General features: G+C 37.9%; 1 protein-coding gene across 2 annotated transcripts in view; it reads left to right on the forward strand.

Moving 5' to 3' along the window:
* The window catches only part of LOC133618811 (adenylate cyclase type 1-like), a 137,223-nt gene that overhangs the window by 81,889 nt on the left and 37,879 nt on the right, over positions 1-17,455 (forward strand). For both annotated transcript variants that reach the window (XM_061979544.2, XM_061979545.2), the window contains exon 5: positions 16,310-16,437. In XM_061979544.2, the coding sequence (XP_061835528.1) occupies positions 16,310-16,437 (128 nt within the window). The remainder of the gene's footprint in view (positions 1-16,309; positions 16,438-17,455) is intronic.

The raw sequence follows: 17,455 nt of genomic DNA on the forward strand, positions 1-17,455 counted from the left end.
CGACGCCAGGGAAACAATCCAAGTTAGAATGCTTTGTATGCGTGTGAAAATAAAATTTGCTTTTCACTTTAAATTGTCTATAACTGGTCCTCAAAACTGCGGGGTAGTCGATGTGATCCAAAATCACAAGAGTGTCCACAGTTCTTCCCGCATCCTCCAATCCTTTGTGGCAGCTTTGGGGTACTTTGAAGACTGCCAGCAACTTCCAATTCTTCGACAAACCAGAGCAACGCTTACTCCAATCAGCAGATGTTCTGTTGTCATAATTCCGAATAGTTGGATATCTTCACGGCCTCGACAGAAAAGGGTCGCCAGGCACGTGGCACTCCTTCTTCTCCCAAGAGTCCGTCGTGTGTCCAGCAACAACCGCTTCGTCACGACAGCAGGTTCCCCCAAACCCAAGATCTTGTCAATTTCGTTGAGGCCAGTTAAATAGTTCCAATGTTTAGATTTGGAGAGCAGTGCAAAAAGAGGCAACAAGAAAGTTAAGACAAGACAAAGAAGCAAGCAGGAGAGATAAGGGAGAGGAAAGGGGAGCGTCCACCCTCGATGAGTGCCAGAGAGAAAACCTGAGCTGCCAGTTTGTCTGTGTGTTTTTTTGTTTTTTTTACCACAAAACAACTGTAGATTTTTCGGTGTATTACTGTAAATGCCAAAACAGCACCACAGTTTATTAAAGTAGAAAAAGTACAGTTTTTTTCATTTAGAGAAAAATGCAGTAAAAAACACAGTCAATCTCACAATTTTACCATGAAATCTATTGCTACTTTCACATTGCACAATTTGATGGATAACTGGCTTTAAAATCATTATTATTAGAATTTCTTTCTATTTAAAAAATGGTTTGAATGTTTGATAATCATTTTTGGATAATTAGACAATATTTAACAATAATTTAACATCATTTGCGGTTACATGGAGTACATTTTTTTTTTCTCCCAAAATAGAAAGAAAGAATACATTTAGTAAGAAAAGTTACAGTACTTTATTGATACATATTATTTCCAGGCTTTTGAGGGCCAAATAAAATGAAGTGGCGGGCCACATCTGGCCCCCGGGACTTGAGTTTGACACGTGTTCTAAAGTAACGATACTCTTACTTGAGTACAATTTTTGCGTACTCTACCGATCTCTGCTTGTTCCCAAAATTCTAAATCTTTTTTTTTTTTTTTTTTTTTTTTTGTGTTCTGTCCAGCTTCTCAGGCAAATCATATAGTTGATGTAGATGCCCATGTCGGCTGTTCAGATTTATTTTACAAAAGAGAAGTGTAGGATACTTCTCTTGTTGCCTTATTTGTATTTTACTTTATTAAATGTATTTATATTATCATTTAGTGCAGCCGGGCCGGAGCAGGAGGGGATAGAAATAGAAAAAAAAGAAGACAGAGGGGGAAATTGTGGGGACAAGAGGGGGATTAGACAGAGAGACAAAAACAACAACAGCAAACAACAACAACAACAACAATAGAGCAACATCAGCAAATACGACATGTACAAATATGATGGTAAAAGTAATAGCAAATAAGCAGTTAGCGAAAAATAAAAAATAATACAGAAATGACAATGAGCATTATTACACTACAAATGGATCAATACAAATACCAATAGAAATAGCGCTATTGATAATGAACAATACCAATAATTTACCTTTATTATCAACAATACAGTTGTTTAAATGCAACAATACATATACGTAATGATAACTTGAGATACGCCCCTCGGACTTGAGTTTGACACATGTTCTAAAGTAACGATACTCTTACTTGAGTACAATTTTTGCGTACTCTACCGATCTCTGCTTGTTCCCAAAATTCTAAATCTTGACCAATGCACCACATGTTATGCCGACCAGAAATACATGTTTTGAATGTAGCTTAAAATCACAATATGACCCCTTTCAAGGGGTTTACTGTGAAGTAACATGACCATCAAAGCTGCAGGAGCCTTAATGAACAATAGCGTTCTTCGTCTTCTTGGCCCGTGCAAGCGGGAGGTGCGAGGTTTACAGGAAACCCACTCACACTGATAAGTGTCGGCAGTTCGATTCCCACCACCCACCGGAACACAAGCTGGGAGTAATTATAACTCTTCAGTGCCATCGCCAGAATCTGCTGACTGCTGCTGAGACTGAAGATTAGAGGCGTTAACACCTCGAGAAGGCTTTGGGATCTCATCACTCTCCCCAATTTTTTTCTTTTAATGCAACACTCGTGCACAAGAAACAATTACCTCTGATTGCGAGCAGAAATCTTAAAGTAGTTCTATTGGCTAAATATAATTATATTATAAATTGAACTGGTCTTCTCTTCTCTCTTTGGCTGAGTTTCCAGCAGGCTGTCCAGCACCTAAAACAACATGAGGAGGATTGTTATTACGCTGCTTTCTAGTGTCTAGTGTCTCGTTGTGTTTGCACGCGTGCATTACATCCCCTCCACACGTATGTGGCTGTGTGCATCTTTGTCGTTTCCATGGCAGAGTTTCACACAACTGTTCATTCTTGTCTGTCTTTTTCTTCCCTGTCACAACACCTCGCTGCATCGCAGCTTTCAGACTCCTCCGCTTCTTGTTTCGCAGCTTCTTGATTGACATGCAGCAGCCAACTTCCCTTAACCGCGTCTGTTATGCCCCGTGGTTCACCGCTGTCTCATGCCGCCATTTTTAGGTGGCTCATTGATATAGCCATCTACTGTCTTTTTGCCCTTTCAACGGGGCGCAGTATACGCTTAAACGTCCATCGTGGCTCATAAATTGTCCCATGTTCAGATGTTGTGTTGACATGTTGTATTGATTATAAAATAAGAGGATATATATTTTTAGAATTAAAACTTTAAAAAATATTTTTTGAAAGAGGAAAAAAGTAATTATTTTAGGAAGACATTTTGAATACTATGAGGTTTTTTTTGGGGGGGGGGGGGGTGTAAAAATTGTTCCTTTGATTTATTGTTTTAAGTGTTGCAAGAAGGGGTACAGTATGCAGAATTGAAATTAATGCACTGAAGGGCTAATATGAAAATGTATTATGAAAATACAGTTGTTTGAATTAAAATAAAAAAATATGAAAACAAAAAAAAGTTGATAGTGTCACGACTTAGACTTTGGCGTGGTTTGTTTTCCCATGGTGCAAATGATTTGGACCAGACATGGCGTGAAGGTAAATACATATTTAATTTTAACACTCAAAAAAGGAATAAACAAAAGGTGCGCACAAGGGCGGAAGTACTGAACTTGGCTATAAAAACAAATACTCGCACAAAGGCAGAACTATGGACAAAAAACAAAAGACACTAACTGTGGCATTAATCAACAAAACTTACTTGCGATGACGTGAACAGGGCAGCATGGACTATGAACATGAAACAGAGTGTCAGGAGTGTGTCAAGAGTGATGTCGCCAGGCTGACTGCCTGGCAACTACAGGCTTAAATAGTGATGACATGTTTAGTGAAAACAGGTGCGTGACTCAAAATGTGAAAACGTGAGACAGGTGAAATCTAATGGGTTGTCATGGAAACAAAACGGGGAGTGAAAAAACAGGAACTGACAAAATCCAAAAAGCACATGGCCAAACAAAACATGATCACACAGACATGACAGATGGATGTTTTTCTATGAGCAAAAAGTTGGAATAGTATACGTTTAATTGTTGTTGTTATGTCAGGTTGTATGCATTATATGGGACAATAAACTCATGCAGTAGAAAATTACGGATATTTTAAAAAACAAGATACATTTTTACTTTTTTTATTTTAGCTTTTTGCTATTCTATGGATATCCCGTATTTCATGTCGACTACTTATTCTTCTTTTTTTTTCTTACAATTGTATTGTTTAATTTGTTTAGCTGTATATTTATAGCGTTGTCTGTACTTATTGTGATTTTCATTCTATTATTTTTATTATTGTTATAATAATTTTTGTATTTATTTTTAGATTGTTGTCGCAAGCAGTAATGTCTTGGTAATGATAAATGGTTTAAATCATTAAAAAATATATTTTTCTTTAGAGTTTATAAATCCACTCCATCCCATCTTAAATATTTTGTCATGATTGCTTGTATATTTGCCCCTAAACCTTTCAAAACACATCCAAGTCTGCACTGATGCAGGTAAATAAACAGTAGCCTAATGGGACTCTCAACCATCGCCTGAAGCCCGGAAGTGCCTCTCGGTCACGTGATTGCAACCCAGCAATATAAATAAATAATAGAAGCAATGTTTTATATGTATTATCTATTTTGTTCAAAGTGCTTTTTTTAAATATATATATATATATATATATATATATATATATATATGTATATTCTTTTGCGATAATTACTTTTTTCTGTAAAAAAAGAAGACTTTCTTTCTTCCCTTTTAACGAAACAATTGTTTATTTACAAACTGCGGCTGCTCTGACTGTGCTTGTCTGCCTGCGGCCATTGGATGAAATCTCTGTGTAAACACGACTCCAACACCCTGTGGGGTTTGTCTCATGAGCAGATGCGAAGATCACCGCTAAGTCGGACTGTTCTCAGAAGATGACTGTGTACCCAGAACCGCACCGTCTGGAGATTCTGCACAAACCAAACAAGCCAATCTATTTTGACAGAGGAATGCAAATCACAACTAACTTTATCAAGAGCTTTTATGAGACTGACATGAAAATAATTTTAGATCAGACTTGAAGTTGTTTGGCATTTTCATGCAGTAATTTAATAAGGATTATGTAATATGGCATTTTGTTGCTAGTACTGTACATTGGCCATCTGATTGTGACCCTCAGTTGTATTGCCTGAATTCATAATCATTTATACCGTTATCATAATATTTTCCTCTATACTCATAAAGAGTTTATTTTCTGGGGAAAAAGAAAACAAATGCATGGATCTACAATGTCCTTTCTTTCTTTTTTTTATTTAAACAAAACACATACACTATTAGAAGATAACTGACCATCTGTCACATTCACGCCTTTTTATGTTTCCTTAGTTGGTGTTTATTCCCTGTCAGCGCTTTTGTTTTAGTTCCACTTCCTGCTTGTCTCCCTGAGCGCTATTTCCCCACACCTGCTGCTGATTGGCAGCCTGGCCACACTTGTTGTCAATCAGCTGGCTGTTATTTATGCCTCCCTCGCCCTCCAGTCAGTGCTCAATGAGTGGTTAATGATTTCCTGGTTCCTGTTTCCTGCATGTGCGCTTACCAGTGGCACTATTTCCTTTTTTGACATTAAAGTCATGTTTTCCTGCGCTATGCCTGCCATCTCTGTATCCTAGAGTACAAGACCGACAGAACCTGACAATAACAATAATATAAATAATAATAATATATATGTATATATGTATGTATGTATGTATGTATGTATGTACATGTATATGTATGTGTAGGTATGTAAATGTATGTATGTATATACGTATGTATATGTACTGTATGTATGTATATATATATATGTATATATGTATATATATATATATGTATATACACACACATACATACTTAAACTTTGATATAAATATATGTGTGTATATATGTATGTATATATGTATACAGTATATATATGTATGTATATTTGTATATATATATGTATATAATTTGTATGTATATATGTATACATATGTGTATATATTTGTGTGTATATTTGTATATATATATGTATATAATTTGTATGTATATATGTATACATATGTGTATATATTTGTGTGTATATTTGTATATATATATGTATATAATTTGTATGTATATATGTATACATATGTGTATATATTTGTGTGTATATATATATATCTATAAATGTATATCCATATGTGTATATATACATATACATATATTATATACATATCATATATGTGTGTAATATATTATTATAATATGTATATACTGTATGTATGTACACTTATACAGTATATGTATAGGCTATATATATATATGTGTGTGTATATATTGTTACGTACTTTACATTGCTTTACATATATACATGTATGTATGTATGTGTATGCGTATGTGTATATATATATATATATATATATATATATATATAGAGTCGTGGTCAAAAGTTTACATACACTTGTGAAGGACATAATGTCATGGCTGTCTTGAGTTTCCAATAATTTCTACAATTCTTATTTTTTTGTGATAGAGTGATTGGAGCACATACTTGTTTGACACAAAAAACATTCATGAAGTTTAGTTCTGTTATGAATTTATTATGGGTCTACTGAAAATGTGACCAAATCTGCTTGGTCAAAGGTATACATACAGCAACAGACATTATCAATTTTGGTGATGTAGAAAAGTTACAATCAAATCAAATTAGCTTCATGGCATGGCCTCTTAACTTCATGTGAGTGATTATGATTGACGACACCTGTTGACTTGCCTGAGCCCATTTAAATAGGGCTCATGTGATGCAGTCATTAGACTCGGTTATAAACATGACAATGGGAAAGTCAAAGGAACTCAGCACAGATCTGAAAAAACGAATCATTGACTTGAACAAGTCAGGAAAATCACTTAGAGCCATTTCAAAGCAGCTTAAGGTCCCAAGAGCAACTGTGCGGACAATTGTTCGTAGGTATAAAGTGCATGGCACAGTTTTGTCACTGCCACAATCAGGAAGAAAACGCAAGCTATCACCTGCTGCTGAAAAGCAGGTCTGCAATGGATTGGAAGCTGCTGGAACACAAGCGTGTTTTGCATCACCATGGACTGAGAGGCTACCATGCAAGAAGGAAGCCATAGCTCCAGAAGCGACACCTTAAGGCTCGTCTAAAGTTTGCTGCTGATCACATGGACAAAGATAAGACCTTCTGGAGGAAAGTTCTGTAGTCAGATGAAACAAAAATATAGCTGTTTGGCCACAATACCCAGCAAGGAGGTGTTTCGGGCACGTCCGAAGACTGTCTCTCCCGGCTGGCCTGGGAACGCCTCAGGATCCCCCGGGAGGAGCTGGACGAAGTGGCTGGGGAGAGGGAAGTCTGGGCTTCCCTGCTTAGGCTGCTGCCCCCGCGACCCGACCTCGGATAAGTGGAAGAAGATGGATGGATGTTTGGAGGAGAAAAGGTGAGGCCTTTAATACCAGGAACACCATAGCTACTGTCAAGCCTGGTGGTGGTAGTATTATGCTCTGGGCCTGTTTTGCTGCCAATGGAACTGGTGCTTTACAGAGAGTAAATGAGACAATGAAAAAGGAGGATTACCTCCAAATTCTCCAGGACGACCTAAAATCATCAACCCGTAAGTTGGGTCTTGGGCGGAGTTGGGTGTTCCAACAGGACAACGACCCCAAAACACATGTCAAAAGTGGTAAAGGAATGGCTAAATCAGGCTAGAATTAAGGTTTTAGAATGGCCTTCCCAAAGTCCTGACTTAAACCCCATTGAGAACATGTGGACAATGCTGAAGAAACAAGTCCATGTCAGAAACAAAACTAATTTAGCTGAACTGCACCAATTTTGTCAAGAGGAGTGGTCAAAAATTCAACTAGAAGCTTGCCAGAAGCTTGTGGATGGCTACCAAAAGCGCCTTATTGCAATGAAACTTGCCAAGGGACATGTAACCAAATATTAACATTGCTGTATGTATACTTTTGACCCAGCAGATTTGGTCACACTTTCAGTAGACCCATAATAAATTCCTAAAAGAACCAAACTTCATGAATGTTTTTTTGTGACCAACAAGTATGTGCTCCAATCACTCTATCACCAAAAAAATAAGAGTTGTAGAATTATATATATATATATATATATATATATATATATATATATATATATATATATATATATATATATAATTTGTGTTGATGCGTTCCCGACAAAGTTAGCCAGGAGAAAGCCTTTGCTTGAATCTGAATGAGAAAATCGACACTTAAGGCTAAGATTACAACATTGAAACCAACATCAAGGATTAAAATGTACAGGATAATTAAAGCTCCAACAAAGAATTGCACAACTTTGGTGACTGATTACACTGCTGCTTCTTCTTCTGGTGCTGCTGTCACCTGCTCTGCCTTACAGCATGTTTCCCTTTCTGTTCTTTGTCTCTACCTTTTGTGTCTTTGTTGGGGCACATTGAAGTGTGTCTTCATTTGCATCCATGCATACGGATGTGTGTGTGCGTGTGTGCGTGTGTGTGTGTGTGTGTGTGTGTGTGTGTGTGTGTGTGTGTGTGTGTGTGTGTGTGTGTGTGTGTGAGATGCTACTGGTAATACATCCACATCACACCTGTGAACATGGTGTATTATGATGCTGTTCTCAGTGAAGACTACATGTTTTGAGCTGGGACCCCCTTAAAAAAGAGCAATTGCGTGCACACATATGATGTTACTTTAAGTTGTAATGCTCCACACCACACTTAGGCCTAATTTTTCTCCCTAACCGCATTGTCCATGACACTTAGGTCACATGACAGTGGTAATCCCCGTTTGGGTTCTGAATCAGCTCCTAAAGCCACAGTGCAGATTAGCACAAGAAAAGTAGAGAGTGGGAGACATTAAACGCGGGGGCTTTCCCCGTGCTGGCTGTCGCTGGCTGCTCGCGCCCCTTGTTGCCATAGCGCCATCTGTTACTGGTCCACCAAATCACCTGAGGGTTGGTTTTTTTTGTTCGTTTTGAAAGGCACTTCCTGAAGCACACATAATAGAACAACTCTAATATAAAGTAACTTACGGAGAAGATAGAAATAAAGTACCTACGTACTGTATACTAATGCCACAATACAAGTGTATACTTGTAAATATGCTGTTTTAATAGCTTTTCAGACTTAGCAGACATTGTTGTTTCAGTTTGGAAATACACTCTGTAAGCACTAAAGAGCTGACTGGAAACATAAAAGTGTATAGGATATCATGTAACACATATGCCGTTGTACCGTGTCTAGGCCAAAAAATTAATTATGAATGCAAATTCCTCTCAAAACAGTACTATTGTGACACATGTACTCGACTTTTCTGGCAACATAAGTAAATTAAATAAAACTCGGGGTGTCAAAGTTAAATGGCAACAGCACTTTTGGGGGGAATTTTGTCTATAATTCACAATTCTTATGAGAGACAAGACCACATATGTTTTTTTAATGTGTTCTAACTCGTATATGAACGTGAATAAAAGTTTGCTTTAGGGTTGTCCCGATACCAATATTTTGATACTTTTTGATACTTTTCTAAATAAAGAGGACCACAAAAAATTGCATTATTAGCTTTATTTTAACAAAAACTCTTAGGGTACATTAAACATATGTTTCTTATTGCAATTTTGTCCTTAAATAAAATAGTGAAAATACTAGACAACTTGTCTTTTAGTAGTAAGTAAGCAAACAAAGGCTCCTAATTCAGCTGCTGACGTATGCAGTAACATATTGTGTCATTTATCATTCTATTGTTTTGTCAAAATGATAAAGGACAAGCTGTAAAAAATTATTATTAATCTACTTGTTCATTTACTGTTAATATCTGCTGACTTTCTGTTTCAACATGTTCTATCTACACTTCTGTTAAAATGTAATAATCACTTATTCTTCTGTTGTTTGATACTTTACAGTACTTTACACTGATCCGATACCAAGTAGCTACAGGATCATACATTGGTCATAATTTAAGTTCTCATGTGTCCAGGGACGTATTTTCTGAGTTTATGAATGTAATATACATTTAAAAAAAAAAAGATTTTGTAACGATAAAAAATATCGATGTAATCTTAGTAGTATCGATTAGATACGCTCTTGTACTTGATATCATTACAGTGGATGTCAGGTGTAGATCCACCCATGGCATTTGTTTACATTGTGACGCCGGTGAGCTATTGTATCCTCCTACGGTGTGTAGTGAAGCATGTTTAGCTATTTCTCGTCCTGCAGGGATGATACTTGTAAAAAAACGTACTTTACTTGTCGCCATGGAGGCGAGGATTATTGATTTAGAAGTAGCTAAAACACTGCCGATTGCGAATGTACATTAACTGCTAGCTAACTAGCCATGTCTTAAAGCACCTCTTCCTGGGGGCGTTTCAGTGTTGTAACTTCACATTTATTATTTCAGGCCAAAATGCGTCCATTCTCTCTTTCCTGTCTACACACTGTGTCTGCTTGTAAGTACTCCGTGATTGTGTGCTGCCGAACATGCTCCTCTGCTCGTAAAACCAGCAATGTCACGACGTGACGACACGCCGTCATGCCCGTTAAAAAAAAAGGGGTGCTGGGACTGTCACTTTTTAGAGGCAGTATAGTACTTTTTATTTTTTAATTTTTAATTTTAATTTTTAATTTTAATTTTATTTTTTTATTTTTTTGTCCTGTCCAGCTTCTCAGGCAAATCATATAGTTGATGTAGATGCCCATGTCGGCTGTTCAGATTTACTTTACAAAAGAGAAGTGTAGGATACTTCTCTTGTTGCCTTATTTGTATTTGACTTTATTAAATGTATTTATATTATCATTTGGTGCAGCCGGGCCGGAGCAGGAGGGGATAGAAAGAGAAAAATAGGAAGACAGAGGGGGAAATTGTGGAGACAAAAGGGGGATAAGACAGAGAGACAAAGACAACAATAACAATAACAACAACAACAACAACAACAATAGAGCAACATCAGCAAATACGACATGTACAAATATGATGGTAAAAGTAATAGCAAATAAGCAGTTAGCGAAAATAAAAAATAATACAGAAATGACAATGAGCATTATTACACTACAAATGGAGCAATACAAATACCAATAGAAGTAGCGCTGTTGATAATGAACAATACCAATAATTGACCTTTATTATCAACAATACAGTTGTTCAAATGCAACAATACATATACGTAATGATAACTTCAGATACCAAAGAATGCAGAAAAATGGAGGGGAAGAAAGGGAAGCAACCTACGTTAACCTTGTAGATTGTTATAGTAACAATAGGTTAAGCTTTGTCAGTGTGCCATGTGTTACCCAGTTTACCCTAGGGCAACAACATTAATATATGTTTGATGAAACGTGATTATGTGCATGAGTGTTTGTATGTATATGTACTTGTATATGTACAGAATGTGTATATGTGTTTGTACAGTGAATGTATATGTACAGAATGTGTATATGTGTCTGTACAGTGAATGTATATGTACAGTATGTGTATATGTTTGTTTGTACAGTGAATGTATATGTACAGTATGTGTATGTTTGTACAGTGAGTGTATATGTACAGTATGTGTATGTGTATGTTTGTACAATGAATGTGCGTGTGGATGTACGAACTTTGAGTATGTAGATATGTACTATATTTGTGTATGTATGTGGGAGCGTAGGTACCTATGTATGTATGTATGTATATATGTGAATTTGTATGTACAATACATTTGACTCCCAGTGTGTGTGGGAGCCAGAGTACGGCCCAAGCCCCCAGAGAGCCCAACCCACAAACAGTAGGTGTGGTGCCTAGAGAACCAGGGACCACCGCCCCCACGCAGCCAGGCCGGACAGCGACAGGAACCCCAGAGCCAGCCCCACCGCGCCGCCCGTAAGAGCCAGCAGCAGGCCGCAGACAGACGCACCCGGCAGAGGACAAGGCACGAGAAAAGCAGGGGACAGCCAGACCCCAAGCCAGCGAGAGACCACACCCCACACGGGCAGAAAGGCGGGACGCCCCGCCCGGGGGGCCCAGAGACTCTGCGTAACCGGACGGGAAGACTGCCCCCGCCCCACCGGCAACCGGGCCTCCACGAGCCCACCCCCCAACCCCGGAGATCGCGGCGAGGCCCGCCCCAGGCCACCCCACCCAAAATGGGCGCCGCAGGACCACCCAGCACGGAGCCACGGGAACCACTCACCCCACCCGAAGGGACCCCAACGATGGAGATGGAACATCCAGCAACCACCCTGTCGAGTTCCCCCCCTGAGGGAGGGGAAAAATAAAAATTATTAAAATATTAATAAAATATATTTAAAAATAAATAATTAAATAAATAGTAATAATAATAATTATCATTATTGTATATACTTAAAAAAAAAAAAAAAAAAAAAAAATTTTTTTTAAATAAAAAAAAAAATAAAAAAAAAATAATAATAATTAAAGAATTAAAAGAAAATCACGGACATGCTGACACACAAGGTCACTACCCCAGCAGCTGGCCGACTCGCAGCACCTCGGAATACCTTGCAGCACCAAGCTACCACAATAGACGTAGAGACTAGACCCAGCAGACCCCAACCAAGACGGGCACCCGGAAGGGATGGACGGCGGGACCCAGGAGCTCCAGACACGCAGTCCGGATGCAGTAGCCTGAGGTACAGACCCCCGCCTGACAAGCAGGCCCAGGGGACCGGTACTTTTTAGAGGCAGTATAGTACTGAATATGATTCATTAGTATCTCGGTACTATACCGTACAACCCTAGTGCCCTCGCAAACAAATCACAAAAATCACTTTAACAAGCATATTGCTGCAATACTAAACATGTAAAAAAGTAAACTCCACCTACAATAACATCGGCAGAGGAGGAGCGGGCGAGAAGCAGCAGACAGGGGGAGAAGGAACAGGTGCAGGTGAATGGGGAGTCGTGTCAGCATGTTTGCGCCTTGGAAGTCTGCTCTGGCAAAAGACCGGACTCAACACAATTAAAACTTGATGTGGTTACTTCCTGTTCTGTGCTGTGGTCATGCTCGCTAGTATTATCCTCTTCGCAAATTGTCTTTTTTTTTTTTTTTTTTACCCCACAGCGATTCCCTTCTTCCTGGTCTTCTGAGTTTTTGGCGCTCTTAGTGAAAAATGGTCAAAAGACGTAAAAAAGCCAAAGAAAAGGCACACACGCTGAAGTGTTGAGACGTCGCTCCTCCTGCACAGGAAGTGAAGTGGATGGCGCCGCCTTTGCAGCAATGTTTCACCCTGCTTTCTTGTCTGCAGGCGCCTGAATGAAGAGAGAAATGGCTCGTGTGTTTGGCTTGATCGAAAAGTTCGTAAATCGAAAAGTTCACAGATAGATGGTTTGGTAAATCGAGGTTCCACTGTACTTACCTTTTTAGACTAAGAAGTGGGCATGCAGAAATTTAGGGGTGGTCTGACAATAATATTGCATGTAAGCCAGACCAGGGCAAAGTACGGCCCATTAAGATTTTCAATCCGGCCCACCGGACGTTCTACATAATTTTTTTAAGACCTTCAACATCAAAACTGTAGCCGCCATCATGATGTGCAGTGCTGTTTTTAATTGACCGTAAATCTTAAACTATAGAAAGTATTTCAAAGGTTGAAATCTGCGCTTTTTAGTGTTATAGGAGTTATTACAGTAATCTACGTCATAGCAGATCAGACCAGGAACAAAGCAGAGTGGGCGGGGTTTGTTTTCAGAGCAGCCAGCCCCAAACGCATGTGTCGGGAACAGATGCAGAAGCAAATTTGTCCAACAAATGTCTGCATAAAAGTGATAATATATCATATTGTAGGTGTTTATTACCCTTTGCATTCATTTTTTGCTGTTTTTAAAATTTTTGTGGTAGAAGATGTCTATGGAGCTGGTCTGAGAAATAAAAGAGGAGCCATGTTCATATGTTGTTAATATTCAGTGTTTTATTGTTTATAGTTAATATTGTAAATCTCACTTTCTTTATTTTCATGTACATTTTGGGTGTCCCATTCAGTAAAAAACTCTAAAATTCTATTCCGTTTTTTTTTGTGGTGGTCTGTCATAACTTTTTTAGAATTCTATCGGACATTGTGACTTTTGGTATTAGTGTTCCTGAAAAAAAGGGACCCAAACACACATACTGTACAACAGATTTTTACAGCTAAATGTGTATATAACATTTAAATAACTAAACTTTGTGATTAACACATAGTTTCATATCATTTGACATGGTTGTAAACTTAAAGTAGTTTAGATATAATTATTGAATACGAGTAAAATCAAGAGTATCATTACTAATTCTGTGTTAATATTGTAGTGGAAAAGTTTATATTTTGCTGTTTGTTACATTTTTGTTGTGTTTTGCATGATTGTAAAAGACACACAACTATTGAGGAGCTGGTCTGAGAAGTAAAAGAGGAGCGATGTTCATATGTTGTTAATATTCAGGGTTTTATTGTTCATAGTTAATATTGTAAATCCCACTTTCTTTGTTTTCATGTACATTCTGGGTGTAGTAAAAAGTAAAAACTGTAAAATTCCATTCTGTTTTTTCATCGGACATTGTGACTTTTGGTTTTAGGGTTCCTGAAAAAAGGGACCCAAACACACATACTGTACAGCAGATTTTTACAGCTAAATGTGTATATATCATTTATACACACATACACATTGGCCCCCCAGACACATTTCTTCTCTCAATGTGGCCCCCGAGTCAAAATATTTGCCCAGCTCTGATGTAATCAGAGGCCGCCACCAATAGCATGCAGGAACTTGCACAAGGACAGAATTGTTTCCTCGCCATCACTCATTGCTGAGAACCTCAACACGGCTCGCATGTTAAAAATAGCGCGTCTGCCTTGTCTTGTGCCCACCGACGTGCATAATTATGAGTCTTTGTGCTCTTCGCGTGCTCGGCCGGTGATCCCATTACCTCCATGGAAACAATGAAGGGGTTGTGAGACGACGGCGTCAATGGTAACCCGGTTTCCCTGGTGAAATGAATGTCGCTGGCTCATATCCTTCAATAATGGCCGGTATATGCGAGTGATGGAGTGAGCGAGTCCTCATGTTGGCCATAGCGTGTGTTACTGTAGCGCCGCATTAGCAGAAAATACAATAGCGCCGCACCAGAAATCCCGCGGGTGTCATCTATCTAAGGAAAATATGCATACAACGTGGGAATGATTTGCATAATATGACAGGCCTTAAGCATTACAGCGTTCAAGTGATGTATGATGAAATCTTCCTCACGCCCATTTCACCTTGAAACTTGCCTGGATTGGTCGTAATTGTATGCAAATGTGTATATCAGGGCTGTCAAAGTTACCGCTTTAACTTGTTCGAATAATCACAAAACATGGATCATGTCTTAACTCAGATTAATCGCAATATGTATTCATTCAAAGCATGCAAAGATAAGTAAAGAGACTTGATGGTACTTTCGACGAAACTGTTTGAACAATAACATTTTGTGCATTCAAGTAACACATTTTAAGAAATGTTCCTGTGTGACATGTATTTTATTTATTTATTTGGTGTGGACTAGGGTTGTCTCGATACCAATATTTTGTTACCGGTACCAAAGTGTATTTCGATACTTTTTGATACTTTTCTAAATTAAGGGGACCACAAAAAATTTCATTATTGGCTATATTTTAACAAACAATCTTAGGGTACATTAAACATATGTTTCTTATTGCAATCCAAGAACAATTTTGTCCTTAAATAAAATAGTGAACATACTAGACAACTTGTCTTTTAGTAGTAAGTAAACAAACAAAGGCTCCTAATTAGTCTGCTGACGTATGCAGTAACATATTGTGTCATTTGTCATTCTATTATTTTGTCAACATTATGAAGGACAAGCTGTAAAAATTAATTATTAATCTAATTGTTCATTTACTGTTAATATCTGATTATTTTCTGTTTTAACATCTTCTATCTACACTTCTGTTATAATGTAATAATCACTTATTCCTCTGTTGTTTGGATACTTTACATTAGTTTTGGATGATACCAATTTAGGTATTGATCTGATACCAAGTAGTTACAGGATCATACATTGGTCATATTCAAAGTCCTCATGTGTCCAGGGACATATTTCCTGAGTTTACAAACATAATATGAATTTTTTTTTAAAAAGAAAAAAGATCTTGTGACGATAAAAAATGTCAATGTAATCATAGTAGTATCGACTAGATATGCTATTGTACTTGGTATGATTACAGTGGATGTCAAGTGTAGATCCACCCATGGCATTTGTTTACATTGCGACGCCGGTGAGCTATTGTATCCTCCTACGGTGTGTAGTGAAGCATGTTTAGCTATTCCTCGTCCTGCAGGGATGATACTTGTAAGAAACGTACTTTATTTGTCGCCATGGAGGCGAGGATTAGTGATTTAGAAGTAGCAAAAACACTGCCGACTGCGGCTGGACATTAGGGAGACTTGATGGTACTTTAGATCAAATTGTTAGAAAGTTTTGAACAATAACAAATTGTGCATTCAAGTTACACATTTAAAAAAACAACAATAATGCCATGTTTTTTTATTCTCAATAGAGCCGTGCGTGTTCCCCCCCCCCCCCCCCCCCCCCCCCCCCCCCCCCCCGAACCCTCTAGCGTAAAGCATGTAACTTGCCTGTGCAATAAAAGTGCCATATAAATACAGTTTGATTTATGATTGGCATGTTTCGATATATTCTCTAGTTCTGTTCCAATGGTTCTTTGTTGTTTGAACTGGCAGGAGAACCACTGTCGCAGGATCAAGATCCTAGGGGATTGTTACTACTGCGTGTCCGGACTGACCCAGCCCAAGACTGACCACGCCCACTGCTGTGTGGAGATGGGCCTGGACATGATTGACACCATAACGTGAGTTGTCCCGCGCTCTTGTTCATTTATTGCAATTATGTAGAGTATTACAAATGAGACTGTTCACAAATAGCATTTTTATTCCAGTTTATCTTCTCAAGAAACTACACAATGAAAATAAGGCTTGGACATACTTTAGAGTAGCCAGTGTACAGCTTGTATATCAGTATAGACCAGGGGTGTCTAACTCGTTTTCATCGAGGGCCACATTGTAGTTATGGTTGCCCTCAGAGGGCCACTTTTAACAATGAGTAATATATGAATATACATGTACCGTATTTTTGGGACTATAAGTCGCAGTTTTTTTCATAGTTTGGCCGGGGGTGCGACTTATACTCAGGAGCGACTTATGTGCGAAATTATTAACACATTACCGTAAAATATCAAATAATATTATTTAGCTCATTCACGTAAGAGACTAGACGTATAAGATTTCATGGGATTTAGCAATTAGGAGTGACAGATAGTTTGGTAAACGTATAGCATGTTCTATATGTTATAGTTATTAGAATGACTCTTACCATAATATGTTACGTTAATATACCAGGCACGATCTCAGTTGGTTATTTATGCCTCATATAACGTATACTTATTCAGCCTGTTGTTCACTATTCTTTATTTATTTTAAATTGCCTTTCAAATGTCTATTCTTAGTGTTGGGTTTTATCAAATACATTTCCCCAAAAAATGCGACTTATACTCCAGTGCGACTTATATATGTTTTTTTTCCTTCTTTATTATGCATTTTCGGCCAGTGCGACTTATACTCCGGAGCAACTTATACTCCGAAAAATACGGTATATATATAATACATTAACAACATATTTTTTTACATTAGCTGCAAAAAAAATTTTACATTTTACTTTTAAAAACTGGCAGCTCAGTCATCAGAATTTTACAGTAAAAGCAGTGGATTTTTTACAGCATACGAAAAAATGTAATAAATGGGATGGAATGGAGAAACAATACCACTGTTTTTAGTGGAAAACTCAAGCAACAGAGCTGCCAGTTTGTTTTT

Source organism: Nerophis lumbriciformis, linkage group LG19 (genome assembly GCF_033978685.3).
Source record: "Nerophis lumbriciformis linkage group LG19, RoL_Nlum_v2.1, whole genome shotgun sequence".
NCBI classification, from domain to species: Eukaryota; Metazoa; Chordata; class Actinopteri; order Syngnathiformes; family Syngnathidae; genus Nerophis; species Nerophis lumbriciformis.